General features: G+C 40.4%; 1 protein-coding gene across 1 annotated transcript; it reads left to right on the plus strand.

The window, feature by feature from the left end:
• The first annotated feature begins 9,685 nt into the window (after window positions 1–9,685).
• cart3 (cocaine- and amphetamine-regulated transcript 3) lies at window positions 9,686–11,098 on the plus strand. The gene is made up of 3 exons (XM_068724297.1): window positions 9,686–9,887; window positions 10,284–10,367; window positions 10,474–11,098. Exons 1-3 carry the CDS (start codon window positions 9,714–9,716, stop codon window positions 10,579–10,581), a joined length of 366 nt encoding a protein of 121 aa, XP_068580398.1. The 5' UTR covers window positions 9,686–9,713; the 3' UTR covers window positions 10,582–11,098.
• The last annotated feature ends 3,825 nt before the right edge of the window (window positions 11,099–14,923 follow it).

The raw sequence follows: 14,923 nt of genomic DNA on the forward strand, positions 1-14,923 counted from the left end.
TGACATATGTCAAATAAAGTCCAAAACTAGTCCTAAATCAAGTCCCAAGTCAAGATTGACATGTGTCAAATAAAGTCCCAAACTAGTCCTAAATCAAGTCCCAAGTCAAGTTCCAAATCAAGTCCCAAGTCAAGAGCCAAGTTATGACTGACAAGTCCAAAATAAAGTTCCAATTCCAAATTCAAGTCCCAATGCAAAACCGACAAGTCCCAAGTTAAGATTCAATCCCAAGTTGAGACAGACAAGTCCCAAATCAAATGTCAAGTAAAGTCCTAAACTTTGAGTTTCGAGTACAAACAAGTCATAATGCACTCTCTACCAAATGTAATGCCATTTTGGTCACCATCTGCATTCTGTAATTTTTTGATGTTGACGTTTGGAATACTGCAGTTTGTTTTTTTGTTGACCACCGCATAGTTTTTGTACAACAATATGATCTTTGGTCTCATTTTTTCCCACTGGCTCTCAGTAATGAAGCAGATGCTGTCGAAATGCTTCAAACTAAGTGGATCTGGGGGAATTACAGTGTTGCTGTTACTTGCTGAGAATGAATATCGTTAACATTAGTTGATTCAGGAAATAAAGGGAAATGAATGGATGCACTTTTTAAATAGCATACTTTTTAATAGTTGGGCTTGGGGGAAGGTATCAAGTATTTTCAAGTCAAAACGCTCAAGTCCAAGTGAAGTCATGACTCATTGGTGTCAAAGTCTAAGTCAAGTTACAAGTGTTTTTATTTTATTTTGTCAAGTACTTCAATTTGTCCACACCTCTGCTTCTAGACACATTGGCATGCAGACTAAAATGATCTGCAGTGGTAGTCATAGTTATGATATGTCCAACAACAATAGAGACGTCCCCTGAGGGCAGTGTTCTGAAAGAAAAATCACTTAAGTTACTGAACGTGGCCAGAACTATACAGGATGTTGTTCAGGCTGAGATCCCATGAAAGCATCCACACAGACGACAGCTACATCGATGAGTCACTCAGTCATGAAATTAGATGTGACAGCTACTGATGGAACAAACTCAGAGAGCCTTTAAGACGTGGCTTCATGTCACACACCAGGACAGTGACGGTGCTCATTAATCATGGTCTTATTTCACATCGATGACTGGTGAGACTCGAGATACAGCAATTATTGATGAGTCACCACAGGAATTAACTCCCGACCCTGACGGTTCTTTACAACCAGAGCTGGTACGCTATCTGATGACCAATCAGAAACCAGCACTGGGAAGACATACTGGAGTGTCTGTGTGTGTGTGTGTGTGTGTGTGTGTGTGTGTGTGTGTGTGTGTGTGTGTGTGTGTGTGTGTGTGTGTGTGTGTGTGTGTGTGAGAGAAAGAAATAAAGAGGTATATATACAGAATGGCTCTGATGCAATCCTCCTATATGTCACCTCATCTTTCCTCATTCCCTGCTCTTTGATCAATCTTTAATCTTGTATATTGTAGTTATTGCTGCTGTTTGCTGCTGAGAGCTATCAAACGAAATTCCGTTGTATCACTACAATGACAATAAAAACCTCTTTATCCTTTATCTTTATCCTCTTTATCCTTTGCTTACAAGACAGCTCAGCTCAGTCTTAATGGTGTTAGTGTAATTAAGGCTGGGCTCTGCAGACAGACTCCACACTGATTGGAGATCCCCCCTTTCTCTCATTCTGTCCTCTCTTTTCTTTACTTCACTCTCTCCTCTTTCCTTGACATAAAACTCCCAATTTACCCAAAACAAACTCTCATACCTGCTTCTGGGAAAACAAAAGCAAAGGTAGACTGGGGAGTAATTATGCTTCAGGGATGTACTACTGATGTACTACTGATGTACTACTGATGTACTACTGATGTACGGGATGGAAGGATGAATGGAGGATGGACAGTGGGATGGGTGGACAGATGGACGGAACGACGGATGGATGAAAAGAGGTATAGATGGAAGGATAGATGAGAGGATGGATAGATGGATGAACGGATAGATGAATGGTTGGATGGATAGAATGGATGGATGGACAGATGGATGAACGAAGGGATGGAGGGAACACAGATACACACTGAAATAAAGAGTAAAATCACAGCAGTGAATTGATGGTCTAACTACCAGAACTACTACAGAGAGCTGTCACTATAACAGAGTATGTACTAATGGATGTATTGCAAATGCAAGGTGTTTAAAAAGCAATCAAAAGGTAAAGAAAGTGCACAAATAATGATTACTTTGGATAATATATAATACAAATTAAAGATAAATATGCGATTGTGCTTAAGGCTAACGTAGCCAGTAATTCCCTGACTCCAGCAGCCTGATGACATAACAAAGGAAGAGATATTATATAATCAGAATTCATTCATACAAGAAAGAACGTAATAACTTAAGCTGGACCATAATCCCCATTCTATTACTTTTACCTGAACTATTGTAGTGGAACAATCTCATTACACCATCTACCCCACAGTTATGTTACATGGCATGACAAGACATGGGTTCAGACAATACCTCCATCATTATTTTAGGGTCGTGCAGAGAAAAGCACAAGTCAAAGGCAGGCAGGCTATTTTTAGGTTTGGAGACATTTTTGGACATTTATCTGATTCCAGAGAAATGGGTGGGGTGCCATCAGGGACCAAGCCGGGAAAAAATTTAAAAGAGGAAATGATTTATCGTGATGGATTTTTTGTTTTGTTTTGAATACGTTTTTAAATGTTAATAGTTTGGCCCCAAAACCTTTAGTGCTGGCTAAAAGCAGACCCATTTCTAGCTAATTGTACTGTAAATGCCCCTGTAAATTAGTAATGTATTGTAGCTTTATGATAGTGAAAGAGTTCTAAAATAGCAACAGCTAAAAACTCTCTGTGCACCAGTCTCATGCTCTGCATTGGAGCTACGTTAAAGTGCATATAGTCCCTATATCAAATATAATAAATGATAAGACAAAAATAAAGACAAAACCTTTGAAGAGGGAAAAAGAATAGAAATAGAGCACCAGAGGAGGGATCCTGCTGCCAGGACAGACATAAATAACAATAATATAATTACACTATGGAGAAGAATGACAGTAAATCGAGCGCAACTCTCTTCAACAATCTTTAGGTGAATCTCGTTGTTGTTCTGAAGCCACCTCCTTCAGTTCAATGTCACATTCTTGTTCAACACAGCTGGGTTTTCTTCTGTCCTGCTGTTTGCTGTCAACAGTGAATTCTCATCATCACCAAAGCAACAGGTGGGCTGCACCTGCTGCTAGGAGATAACTGAATCTGGGGAGAGAGCCAGCAAACATATATTCATCTATCAGGGGTCATGAAATGAGTTTTGGCTGAATTAGTTTCAGAATCGGCAGATAAAGGCTTTCAAATTAGATGTCAGCATCGGACGGAAATGAACATTTCCTCCAACGTGACGGGCCGGTTGCTGCTCGTTATTTACCGACCAATTAGCAACACACTGAGAGACTGGAGTTGGGGTTGAGAGACGACGTGTATGACTGGATCGTTGCATAAGTAGTCGATCGCCGTTGGGTCATTTGGGCCAAAGCGTTCTGCCTCCTTTGCCCTCCACATGCTCTGTTGATCTGCATTCAACCAAAGACTGCTCGAACGTGACTGGTCAATACTACTCAGACTATAAACCAGATCCGGAACCAGAACGCATTCCAATGCCAAAATCTAGTACATGACCCGTTAACGAAGCGGGTGGAAAAACAAATACATCTGCACTCATATTGTCAGAGATTACAAAGTTTTATAACTTGTGAAATAGATCAAATTGTCCTGATTGTGCCTATTTTCAGCATGTAGACCTGTTAAAGTAGGATGAATCTTTTAATTGTGTTTGAACAGGTCACATTTAAATAAATGTGGCATGTTTTACATGTAACCTGAGTTGAAGTTGTTTGCAATTGGAAAAAGAAGAACAACATGTAAACCCTACTTTCAGTGTTTCAGTTTTACTTCTTTACTAAAGATTGCAGTAAACCTATTTACAAAATGAACCAAAACACTGACAATGAGGAAGATCTTGGGGAGATTAATTAATGAGAATTAATGTAAAACAAAATTTAAATAATAAAACTAAAAAGAAATCTGGTTTCAATAGAAATCAAACACTGTTACTACACTTGTTTACAAGATAAAGGAAACCATAAAGTACATCTTTGGATGGGTTTAATGCTAATGATCTTCCAGCTCTCAGTATAACAGAAGACAGGATAACATGTAATTCCACTACAAGAGAGACTTGATGTTCTTTGCAAGTAGGTGGAAAAAATATGTGCGTTCATCGATATTAGTAATCAGCCAAAATTAGTTGGTAAATATTGGCATTTCAGGATATCGGATATCAACAAACATGCAATTTTCTTTTTTTAAATCTCTGGGTTGTTTCTTTCATTGAGGGCGAAGTATCAAATATATGTTACTTGTAGTATCACATGAGTGGTTAGCACTCACACCACAGTTTTCATATTATTTCAATGTTTTTCATTGTGTTGTATTTTCAATGTGTTTCTTCTCGGTTCAGGCAGGTTAGGTTACTTAGAAACTTGAGAAAATTGTATTTTTTTTTTGGCCAATATATCTCCTGCTGGGTCTCTCACTTTTTTCCCCAGTTAAATGGAAACTCTAAAATTGCCCGTGGGTGTAAATGTGATTATCATTTTAATTCTTTGTCAACTCTTCAAACTTCTGAATATGAATTAAAAAACATTTCCTCAGGATACCCAGACAGTGAGACTCAATGTCCTTTATTTGGTCAGTGGTGTGTGATTAAGATGAGTGTCTGGTTGTTGTTTCTGATAACTATCCTTCATCAATAAACTCTGTACAATGCACTGTTGGAGGGACAAAGCTACAAACCCTCCAGTCTTTGTGGAACATGTTTGGACTCCAAATTGTTTTGCTAAAAATAGAAGTAAACAAACGTCATGGTACACTAGTGGCACAGAAAGAGCGCTGTCAAAACCCAGCAAGTAATCTATTTATCATTTTTCTCCAGTGATTAAAGCTGCACTTATCAATACTTCTGCATGCACAATGGAAAGAAAAGACAATGTATTGTGAGTGATGAACCCACAGAAAATGATCATCCGATTCTTCAGTTCCCTTCAGCTCTCTACGGAGGCTTTTAGCATCTTTCAACCTTTAGGTTTTTTAGATTCTTACAGCTAGCAGCGTCACTGTGTTGGTTCACTCTCATTAACCTCGTCTTCAAGCCGAATCGCCAGGACATTTTTTGCGATACGTTGAATGTTGAGGTTTTTGCATTCGGTGAGAGGAAGTGACGTAGTGTATCAAGTAACCGTTATTGAAAGTTACGTGGTATAATAATTGTACAATATTGCCATCAAGAAAGTCCACAAAGCGTGTGAGAGGGGTATTGGACAAGTCCAACAAAAAACACCGGACTTTCATGGAGGACGCCGCTGTTAGAGTCAACATTGAATTTGTACTTTTTATGCAAAGTTGTTACCCAAAGTTGTTACGCATGTTGCGTAGCTTTACATAAGACAGTCCACTAAGGGCACTTGTTATAAATTCACCGTGGCTACGTTGTTCCGTTCCGTTGTTCCGTTCCGTTGTTCTGTTCCGTTGTTTCGTTGTTTTGTTGTTACGTTGTTACGTTGTTACGTTACGTTGTTACGTTACGTTGTTACGTTACGTTGTTACGTTTCTAACCTTAACCAATTTAATTAACCATTTATGAAACGTATATATATTTTTGGCTTTGAAATGTTGATATTTGATAGCCGTGGTTTGCAGAAACATACAATGCCGACATTTTTGCTGTTGACTGTGTTGCGTCTTCAGTGAAAAGAACTCTATTAAACCGACTGTACACAGTCAGAGACTTCCTTGAGATGAAAGTGAAGCATTTGCTTCAGAGACACATGTTGGTGAAGACCAAAACAGAGCTAAAAAGAGAGTGAATATTAGTGTCGCCAGAACCTCAACTCCAAATGAATGCTAATGTTGCTATGTGTCTGCTGAGTGTCTAATTAGAGAACTACACATTTGCCACAACAACTTAATAAAGCCCCGATCACAGCGCTAGCGTGGATTCAAGCAGACATCGGGCTCTCGCTGTTGCTCTGCTGTCGGCTGAGGAGGAGGGAAAAAATTATATAGTTCATCGTATTCAAAAAATGCTAACATCAACCTTTCGTCTACATTTGCCACTTTCTCTTCCTTCTACATCTACCGGCATCAAAACAGGAAGGAAGCGGTTAAGTGGTAAAGACCATCAGACCTCTGGAGCTTGTCCAGAAAGCTGCAGCTTGTCTGGTGTTCAATCGCCCCAAGTTCTCCCACACAACTTCTTTTCTCCGTTCTCTACACTGGCTCCCTGTAAGAGCTCGCATCCAGTTTAAGACTCTGGTGCTAGCCTACAGGGCAGTGAAAGGAACAGCTCCTTCCTATCTCCAGGCCACGGTCAAGCCCTACACCCCCGCCTGACCACTTCGCTCTGCTGCCTCGGGGCGATTGGTCGCCCCGTCGCTCAGAGGTCCCTCACGGCTGTTTTCTGTCCTGGCCCCACAGTGGTGGAATAAACTCCCCACTGACATCAGGACAGCAGAGTCGCTGCCCATCTTTTAGCACAGGCTGAAAACCCACCTCTTCAAGAAGTACTACCCTGAGCCTTCCACTTAGCACTTATTGTATTCATACTAGTTTGTTGCACTTATTGTATTCATACTAGTTTGTTTCTGCACTGTACTTTTGCTCTGGTTTATGCTCTTAGATGCTTGTTTAAAAAAGGAGATATACTTAAGACTTCTGGTGACTAGTAGTTCTCTTGAATACCTATGTTGAATACACTTTTTGTAAGTTGCTTTGGATAAAAGCGTCTGCTAAATATATGAAGGCAAATCACTGTCAAAATCCGAGAGCGCAAATGAGATCCACGCGCGCACACAAATCAAACAGTCGCGCTCGTATTTCACTTTGACAAGCGCTTTTACATCACTCCGCGAGCGAAATTCCCTCTCGTGCGAGCGAAACTTTAACCTGCTCCCTCGCAAGCCTTTTAGCTGCTCGCTCGCTTGCAGTTTTTCTTTTTGACAGTAAGTGGGCGGACCCAGTCTCTATTGTATCTCTATATCTAATTGGTTACAATCCTCATCTTTGGACTGGCCGGAGAGCGAAATTCACTGTCGCGCGAGCGAAAGTCCGCTCGCGCGACAGTGAATTTTGCTCGCGGAGTGATGTAAAAGCGCTCGTCAAAGTAAAATACGTGCGCGGCTGTACGCGTGAATCTCATTTGCGCTCTCAGATTTTGACAGTGATTTGCCTTCATATAAATGGCTGTAATGTAATGTAATGCAATGTGAAGATGCAAAAGTGTGTTCAAGCTGCATTCTCTCTAGTGTCCATCAGGGGGCGACTCCTCTGGTTGTATAGAAGTCTAGTCTAAAATGACTCTACTTCTCTCTTGATTTATTACCTCAGTAAACATTGTAAACATGAGTTTATGGTCTCAATCTCTAGTTTCAAGTCGTCTTCAATACAGCATGATGTTCATTTAGTACATTATGCTCCATTTAGAGTCAAACAGACCATAAAGCAGGGTATGCTTTAGGGGCGGGGCTACACAGTGATTGACAGGTCTCTACCAGAGGCGTATACGTCGTCTCTACTTCACTCCTCCTCAGTCCAAATATGGGAACTTCTGTTTATTGGTTGCATAAAAAACAACATGACCATGGCCGTATTCCAAAATTGGCAACGGCAAACTCGAGGCTTCATAACTGTAGTCCATAAACCAATGGGTGACGTCACGATGACTACGCCCACTTCTTATATACGGTCTGTGGTTAGAGCTTGATGCGCAGTCACCAAGTGGCCAAACAATCTGTGATCGCAGGTTTAAAACAGGAGAAACTGATTTAAAACCTTGTTTTTTACCACAGGTTTGTAATTCTGGGGTTTCTTTGGTTATGTTTTCTATTGAGTCAGTTGTGTCAGCCAACACTAAATATAAATTGTTCTGCTAAACGGTTGTTATTCATGCTTGAAGGTGCACAATCTGAGGGCAGATTGAGTCAAGTCACCTAATGTCCTCGACGAGCGTTACGCCACAACCTCCAGAGAAACGGATCAGAGCGGTGAGGCGTCTCCTTGCAGGACTCTCGAGGACATCGCACAAAAACTAATGAAGACGTGTTTGTGAATGACATGTCGCCTGGTTGTTGTGAATGAAATGTTAAATTGGTTTCTCAGTCATTAAAAGTGGGGGAGAGAGAAACATGAGTCATGCAGCCTCGAGCACAATCAAAGCTTCCTGCTCCTCCATCTCCGTCAGCACCGATGGACCCGAAACAGGCGGCTCAGAAACGAGCAATCAATGCAGTGAACCGGGGGAAAAAAACACAGGATTAAGAAAGCAATATCTGCAACAGCAGCAGTCATTTGTCCATATCGTGTGTGCAAACACTCATCCTTTGCATTGTTACAGTGGTTGCATAAGAGGTAGAATGATATCATCTGGGGATTAGTGAGTTAAACACAAATTGGGAGTACTTATATACATTTAGATTTAACTCACATAGACTGTTGGGTGTTACTCATGCAGCAGTATGTTTGTTTGCTTTGCAGTGTTTCTCTTTTCCAACTCTTCCTGCTTCCATTAACCGCATCGCCAACGTCATTCATCTCCAATATGAAGTTCAAAGTAATTGTCCCTTTAATTTGCAGGTTTATTACGATGCTTTTGCACCAATAAAAACAATAAGACAATTGTTTTATTGTTAAGCATAATGCTTTGTATTATGTAGCAGCAGTTTAATTCTAACAGAAACACAACTGTATAATAAGCAAGTTTTTTACCTATTTCGTCTTATACATGGGTAAAAATGTGAGTGTTTACTACTAATGAGATGGTCTGCTACACAAATGACTTCAGTGGTTTGACAAACCTTCATTTCCCTTTTAATAATCACTTGATCACAGCTGATAATAAAAACAATCAGTTTGTCCTATTCGGCCCTCGGTCTCTGCACATCACAGGAAAAGTCAAAACCACTTTCAAAGGGATGAACCTGCTTGGCCACGGGTGGGAGGTTGAAGAAAGAATAAGAAGAGGCGTTTAGCGCCAGCACTGTTCGGTTTTCTTCATCATTTACAGCAGAAACAGGGCCGACTGAGTCACCGAGTGGAAATGCAGGAGAGGCTGCAAAATGCCATTCTGAGGTAATAATAGAAGAGTATTAAAGTAATATGTGGCGAGTTACTGCTGATCTTCGTGGAATACTAAACAAAGCAGCGCTCATCAGTGCTCTCATTTCAAGTTGAAGTGATTCATTTGAGGCTGTGATCCAACAGATTCAAATTATAATCTTATTATGACAATATATTACAGACACCAACATATAATCTGCTAATTTCTTCATGCTTCCTCTGTTTTAAAGCCTCCATCCAAGTAATCCACTACTTTATCAGTAACGACCCCTAGCAGAGCTGCATGATGTTGTTGTTGTTGTTGTTGTTGTTGACTTTTTGAGGCATATTTTGCCTAGCAACTTTTACGGGATGACTCACCCATGGCAGCTGTTACGCATGACAAAAAAAAAGCGAACAGATGGCAGGAGTCAGATAAAAAAGGTGTTTGGCGCGGGGAGGGGAGGGGAGATGGGGCGGGCGGGGGGGGGGGGGGGGGGGGGGTAGACTATTTGAGACGAGAGTGAGTGAGAGGGGGGCCCCACACGCTGCCGCGCATCGGGACCATGCAGACCACCTCCAGGATGCTCAGCGGGGCGCTCCTCTGCGCGCTGCTGCTGCTGCTCTCCAGAGCCGCCAGAGCCCAAGTGTTGGACCCCGAGTCCGAAGAGGAGCTGAGCCCCAGAGCCCTGCGGGACTTCTATCCGAAAGGTCCGAACCTGACGAGTGAGAAGCAGCTGGTGAGGCTTTATTAGTACTTCACTTCTACCTTTACAGCTACTAGATGTGTTTCTTTTTGCACGTTACTTTGAATTTGAGTTGTGTTGTGTGGAGCAGTTTTAGTAGAGGTGGCCATTGAGCTCCATTGAGTTTGTTGCCGCCTCAAAATAAACCAAACTCCATTCAGAAAAGCACGCGTTTAAGATTTACTTATAATTACGTATTTGACATTCCATATCATCATTTTTAAACAAAATATGCAACTGTTATAACTGTATTGCATATTATTATATAACTTTGCAAAAGTATTTATTGTATTTGTAGAATCCTGTTGCAGTTTTTTTAATCAGTTTATTTGTGACTAAAATAAAAAAAAAGGCACATTCATTGACAACGTGTTTGTTTGTGTCTGTCAGCTCGGAGCTCTCCAAGAAGTTCTCGAAAAGCTGCAAGCTAAACGGCTCCCTTCATGGGAAAAGAAATTTGGCCAAGTCCCAACGGTACGGTGTCTAAACACATTGCATTGATTGCTATTGCGTTGATTGCGTTGATGTCTCAGCGGGGGGGGAATGAATGAACCCTCTGGTGCTGTCGCTTCTCCCGCAGTGTGATGTCGGGGAGCAGTGCGCCGTGAGGAAAGGCGCTCGGATCGGCAAGATGTGCGACTGTCCCCGGGGAGCTTTCTGCAACTTTTTCCTGCTGAAGTGCTTATGAGCCTCAACCGGGTCTGAAGAAGAAGAAGAAGAAGAAGAAGAAGAAGAAGAAGATTCCTTTGTAATTACTCTCATATTTTTTTATGATACAGCTGTGGAGCAGGTTTGGTGACTGGCCGACCCTTACGAAAAAGAACTGTAGTAGTTCTATGATAACATATATAAATGCATTGTATCACAGAATAAACTATGAGGATATTGATCGTGATGGACGGGAGATGAGAGTCCCATTAAGTTAAATATCCAGCACCACGTTATGTCTGTGAAACCACAGGGTCGTTGTTGTGATGTAGCTAAATAACCCACAATGCACAATAAACTATACGAGGACCACGTGCACACTGTTGAGTCTTAACAGCAATATCATGGGAATATTATAGTGATTCTTCGTCTGGGGGAAAAAAAATCCAAAAAGTATGTCTTTTGAACTATTTTGTTTCAGATTAATGTTTGTGTATGAAATCATCATAATAGTGACAATATAATAATAATAAACATCATTATTGTTTTGTAAAGCAGTGGAGTGAGTGCATATTCCTTTCATGTGAACACTCTGCAATGCGCATGTGTTGATTTTTTTTTTGGGGTTTGTTAAAGAGGTCAGTCAAATATTTGAGGAAAGACGTAGTGGTGACTGCGGTCTGTGACGTCACGCCTCCAAGGGGTTGTTGCTGACCGGAGACCGTCACGTGCATTCACTAACGGAGCTGAGGATTTACAATGAAGGGAAAGTATAACCTGCAGCACATGATTTCAGATTTAAACTGAAGATTAAAACTAAAGAAGACAGTTTAATAATAATAATAATAATACATGTATTTATTTATTTATCAATGTCTATGTGGATTTATGGCACGTGTGCAGCAACGTCATGTTTAAGCTTTAACATCAACCCATCCAAACATCAGTTTCTGTTACTTTACTTTACAGGACGAGGTTTGATTTCACAATCACATCCATCTGAAGAAGTGTCTCCGTGCTGACTTTAAATACACTTTAAGACTTGTTTTGTTTTAATTAACCGTAAACCAATGTGTGCAAAGAATTCAGGTAAATATTATCGATATAATACAGAACATATGGAGGTAAAATAATACACTCAAATGTAAAAAAGTAAAAAAAGAGATTGGAGGACAATTACAAAAACGTGAGTAGATATGTACACAGCTATAAACAAAGGCAGTCAGATGTATTTGGGGAAACGGTACCATCATTTTTTCCCCCAATATGTTTTTACTACTTTACCCTCTGTGAAAACCTTTGACTCTAAAATGTCAACCAAATGAAACACAGATTTTGAACCATGGCTTTGACCAATGTTCAGATATCTGATGTAGACATTTATACAAATTAGCATATATTTGATAAGAAAATACCTTGTTTGCATATTTAAACATACAATTTCAGAAAACTTGTGATACAAAAAAAACACGTCTTTATGTAAGTAATGAAGTGGGGAAGTTTCATGGTGATATCTATTCGTTTTTAACCCACTCACCTGGAGTATTTTCTGACTTTTACTTGTAACACAGTATGTTTACATTGTGTTAGTACTACTTTTGCCAAAGTAAAGGATATGAATACTTCACATGACATTGAGCTGTTAGTCATAAACCCTTCATAGTGAAACACACTGGAATATGAATCAATAAGATCCATTTAATAAGCACCTATCATCATCATCACTGAACATTTGCTGGTTTATTCCCTCTAATAATAATAATAATAACAATATTCTCTGTTGTTTTAGTTGACTTTTTGTTCGTCTTCCACATCACTGTGCTCATCTGGAATCCACCCGTCTGCTCCTCTCTGCTCCCTGTCAGCAGTCATCAATAATGCAGCAGAGACAAGTACAAAATGTTGACTTAGTCCATTCCTGCTCTGCTGTGTGTGTGTGTGTGTGTGTGTGTGTGTGTGTGTGTGTGTGTGTGTGTGATGTGTGTACACCTGGGATGTGTGTGTGTGTGTGTGTGTGTGTGTGTGTGTGTGTGTGTACACCTGGGATGTGTGTGTGTGATGTGTGTGTACACCTGGGATGTGTGTGGGGGAGTCAACATAATATTTAGTTTGTGCTGTCGATCAACCTAATCACAGGTGTTCATGTTTGTGCTGTGACTTCCTGTCACAGCACATTATTTCACCGACAGCTTTTTAAACTGCAAAGTGAGACGAATAAAAGCGTTCTTAAAGGGGTTACTGCAGTGTTTTTCAACCGTGTTTTTATTTCTAAGCGACTATAACGGGGTTCAATATGTTTTTTAATTGGTCCGACATTGAACGAGAACGCTGCCACGTAGAAGGTAGTAAAAGTGCTCGTTTTTGCCTCAGCTTGTTGTTTTAAGTGTCTGAAAACATTATGACGGACGTAACGGGGAAATAAAACGGGATTCTTCACCTTTAGCTCAATCTCTAAACCCATCTGCTGTCGTTCTGACGACACCTACGCCTCTGACAACAAGGGGCGATGTAGATTGTTTCAGTAGCTAATAAGGAGCTAAATACTTAGTTAGGTTTAATAAAAGATGATGAAATACTTAGTTAGGTTTAGTAAAAGATGATGAAATACTTAGTTAGGTTTAGAAAAAGATGGTGATTTGGGTAAAAATAACTATGGAAGTGTCGTTACTGAAGTTAGCCATTTACTAACGTACATATTTTTTTTTACAAAATAAGGTTCCATGGTGGACGCAGGAAAGGGCGGGACTTCGCCTCTCTATTGACGGTGATTAGCGTTAGTGATTGCATTTCAGCTTATTTAGCAGCTGCCGTCTGCAGCGTTCTCCCTCGATAGACCAATTTAAAACAAGTGTTGTCCCCATTAGTCACTTAGACACAAACACATGAGAAAAGTGGGTCCACACAGACGTTTACTTTAACCTTTACAGCTGTTGATATGTAAAAACTTCAATCTTGCTTATTCTTGCTCATCTTTAAATTCGACTGAGGGATTAAAAGCACATTCATAGATCCACTTAGTCTTATTAAACACTTTAAAAAAAACACCCAGAAACATTCATGGCGGTCGGGCCGACAATCAGACTGTTTATCTTAATTCCTGATCGGCAATACTTTCTCCAGACAGCGAGGATTTGTTATCGATTTCTCTGGGAATTAACTCTAATTCCGATTGAGATTGCGTGTGTGGATAAGGGGCTCCTTCTCACTCACTTCAAAACCCGGCGGCAATAACCCACCGCGGGAAAAACGTTGGTTTTGTGTGTGATAATTTGACAGAGCGGTAAAGAATGACGGATGGATACGGTGACGGAAACAGCGAGGAAAAATCAAAAGGAGACAGAGAAGAGACAGAGGGTGATTGAGAGTGTGATGGATGGAGAAGCGGAGCGGGTGACGAACGATCGAGTCTGGAACAGAGATCGGTCTCCGAGGACGACATTGTTGGGTGTGAACCGCTCGATGCATCAACTCCAGACAACGCTCGAGGCGGAGACGTTGATTGATAGCGTGTGAACACTCATTGGTCTACCTGGGTTTAAATGGTACAAACTTCATTCTGGCTATGACTCTTATTATCTATGAAAAATAGATACATGTTTAAAAAGAAAAAAAGGTTGGGGGCCTAGCAAGTTAAGATGCATACACAAAATAAAGACATGTGGTTCGATCCCGGTTGGCGACCGTTGTTGAACGCCACACATCTCTCCAGTGAAGGGAAATAGCTCAAATATAATTTAAAGAGACAGTTCACCCCAAAATCCAAAACACCAGATTTTGTCCTCTTATACCTGTAGTGCTGTTTATCAGTCGAGATGGTTTTTGGTGTGAGTTGCAGGGTGTTGGGAGATATCAGCCTTCTCTCCAGTATAATGGGACTATAGGTGTAACTCGGCTTGTGGTGCTAAAAACATTAAAAAATAATTCCGGGGCCACGACGGCAATGTTTCTTTGTAGAAGTCATGACCTGGTTTACTCAAGGTAACGACCAGACCTCGATGTGAGTATTCAGGGAGTATCGTTTACCAGCTGCAACATAAAATGTGTAATATAATCCAATCATATACTGACCTTCTGCTGCCTAACTTTTTATTTTGATACTTTAAATACATTTGTACTTCTACTAAAGTAAGATTTTTTTTAATGCAAAACTTGTACTTGGAGTTACTAACCCTGCTACCCTGATGCTTTGCTAACATGCTACTTTTCTGAATTGCGCCTGCAGAGTTCTATTTTTTGTGTGTATATGCAACAGAGAACTTACATTAGTAAGACATTCATAATTCATAGTGGTAGTCAAACATTTATTTAAAGTGGCGGTCTTGATTTTCATTTAAATAAACATCCTTTAAATCACTTTTACTAAAGCAGTATTTATATATTGT

The sequence above is a fragment of the Cebidichthys violaceus genome, unplaced genomic scaffold (assembly GCF_023349555.1).
Source record: "Cebidichthys violaceus isolate CVI_PGR_0920_01 unplaced genomic scaffold, fCebVio1.0.p SCAF_30, whole genome shotgun sequence".
NCBI classification, from domain to species: Eukaryota; Metazoa; Chordata; class Actinopteri; order Perciformes; family Stichaeidae; genus Cebidichthys; species Cebidichthys violaceus.

Excerpts from the sequence above, each read along its gene's own strand:
- cart3 (XM_068724297.1), top strand. The coding sequence starts at position 9,714 with ATGCAGACCACCTCCAGGATGCTCAGCGGGGCGCTCCTCTGCGCGCTG. Across the intron at positions 9,888-10,283 it reads TGACGAGTGAGAAGCAGCTG|CTCGGAGCTCTCCAAGAAGT; the intron begins GTGAGGCTTTAT and ends TGTGTCTGTCAG. Across the intron at positions 10,368-10,473 it reads AATTTGGCCAAGTCCCAACG|TGTGATGTCGGGGAGCAGTG; the intron begins GTACGGTGTCTA and ends CTTCTCCCGCAG.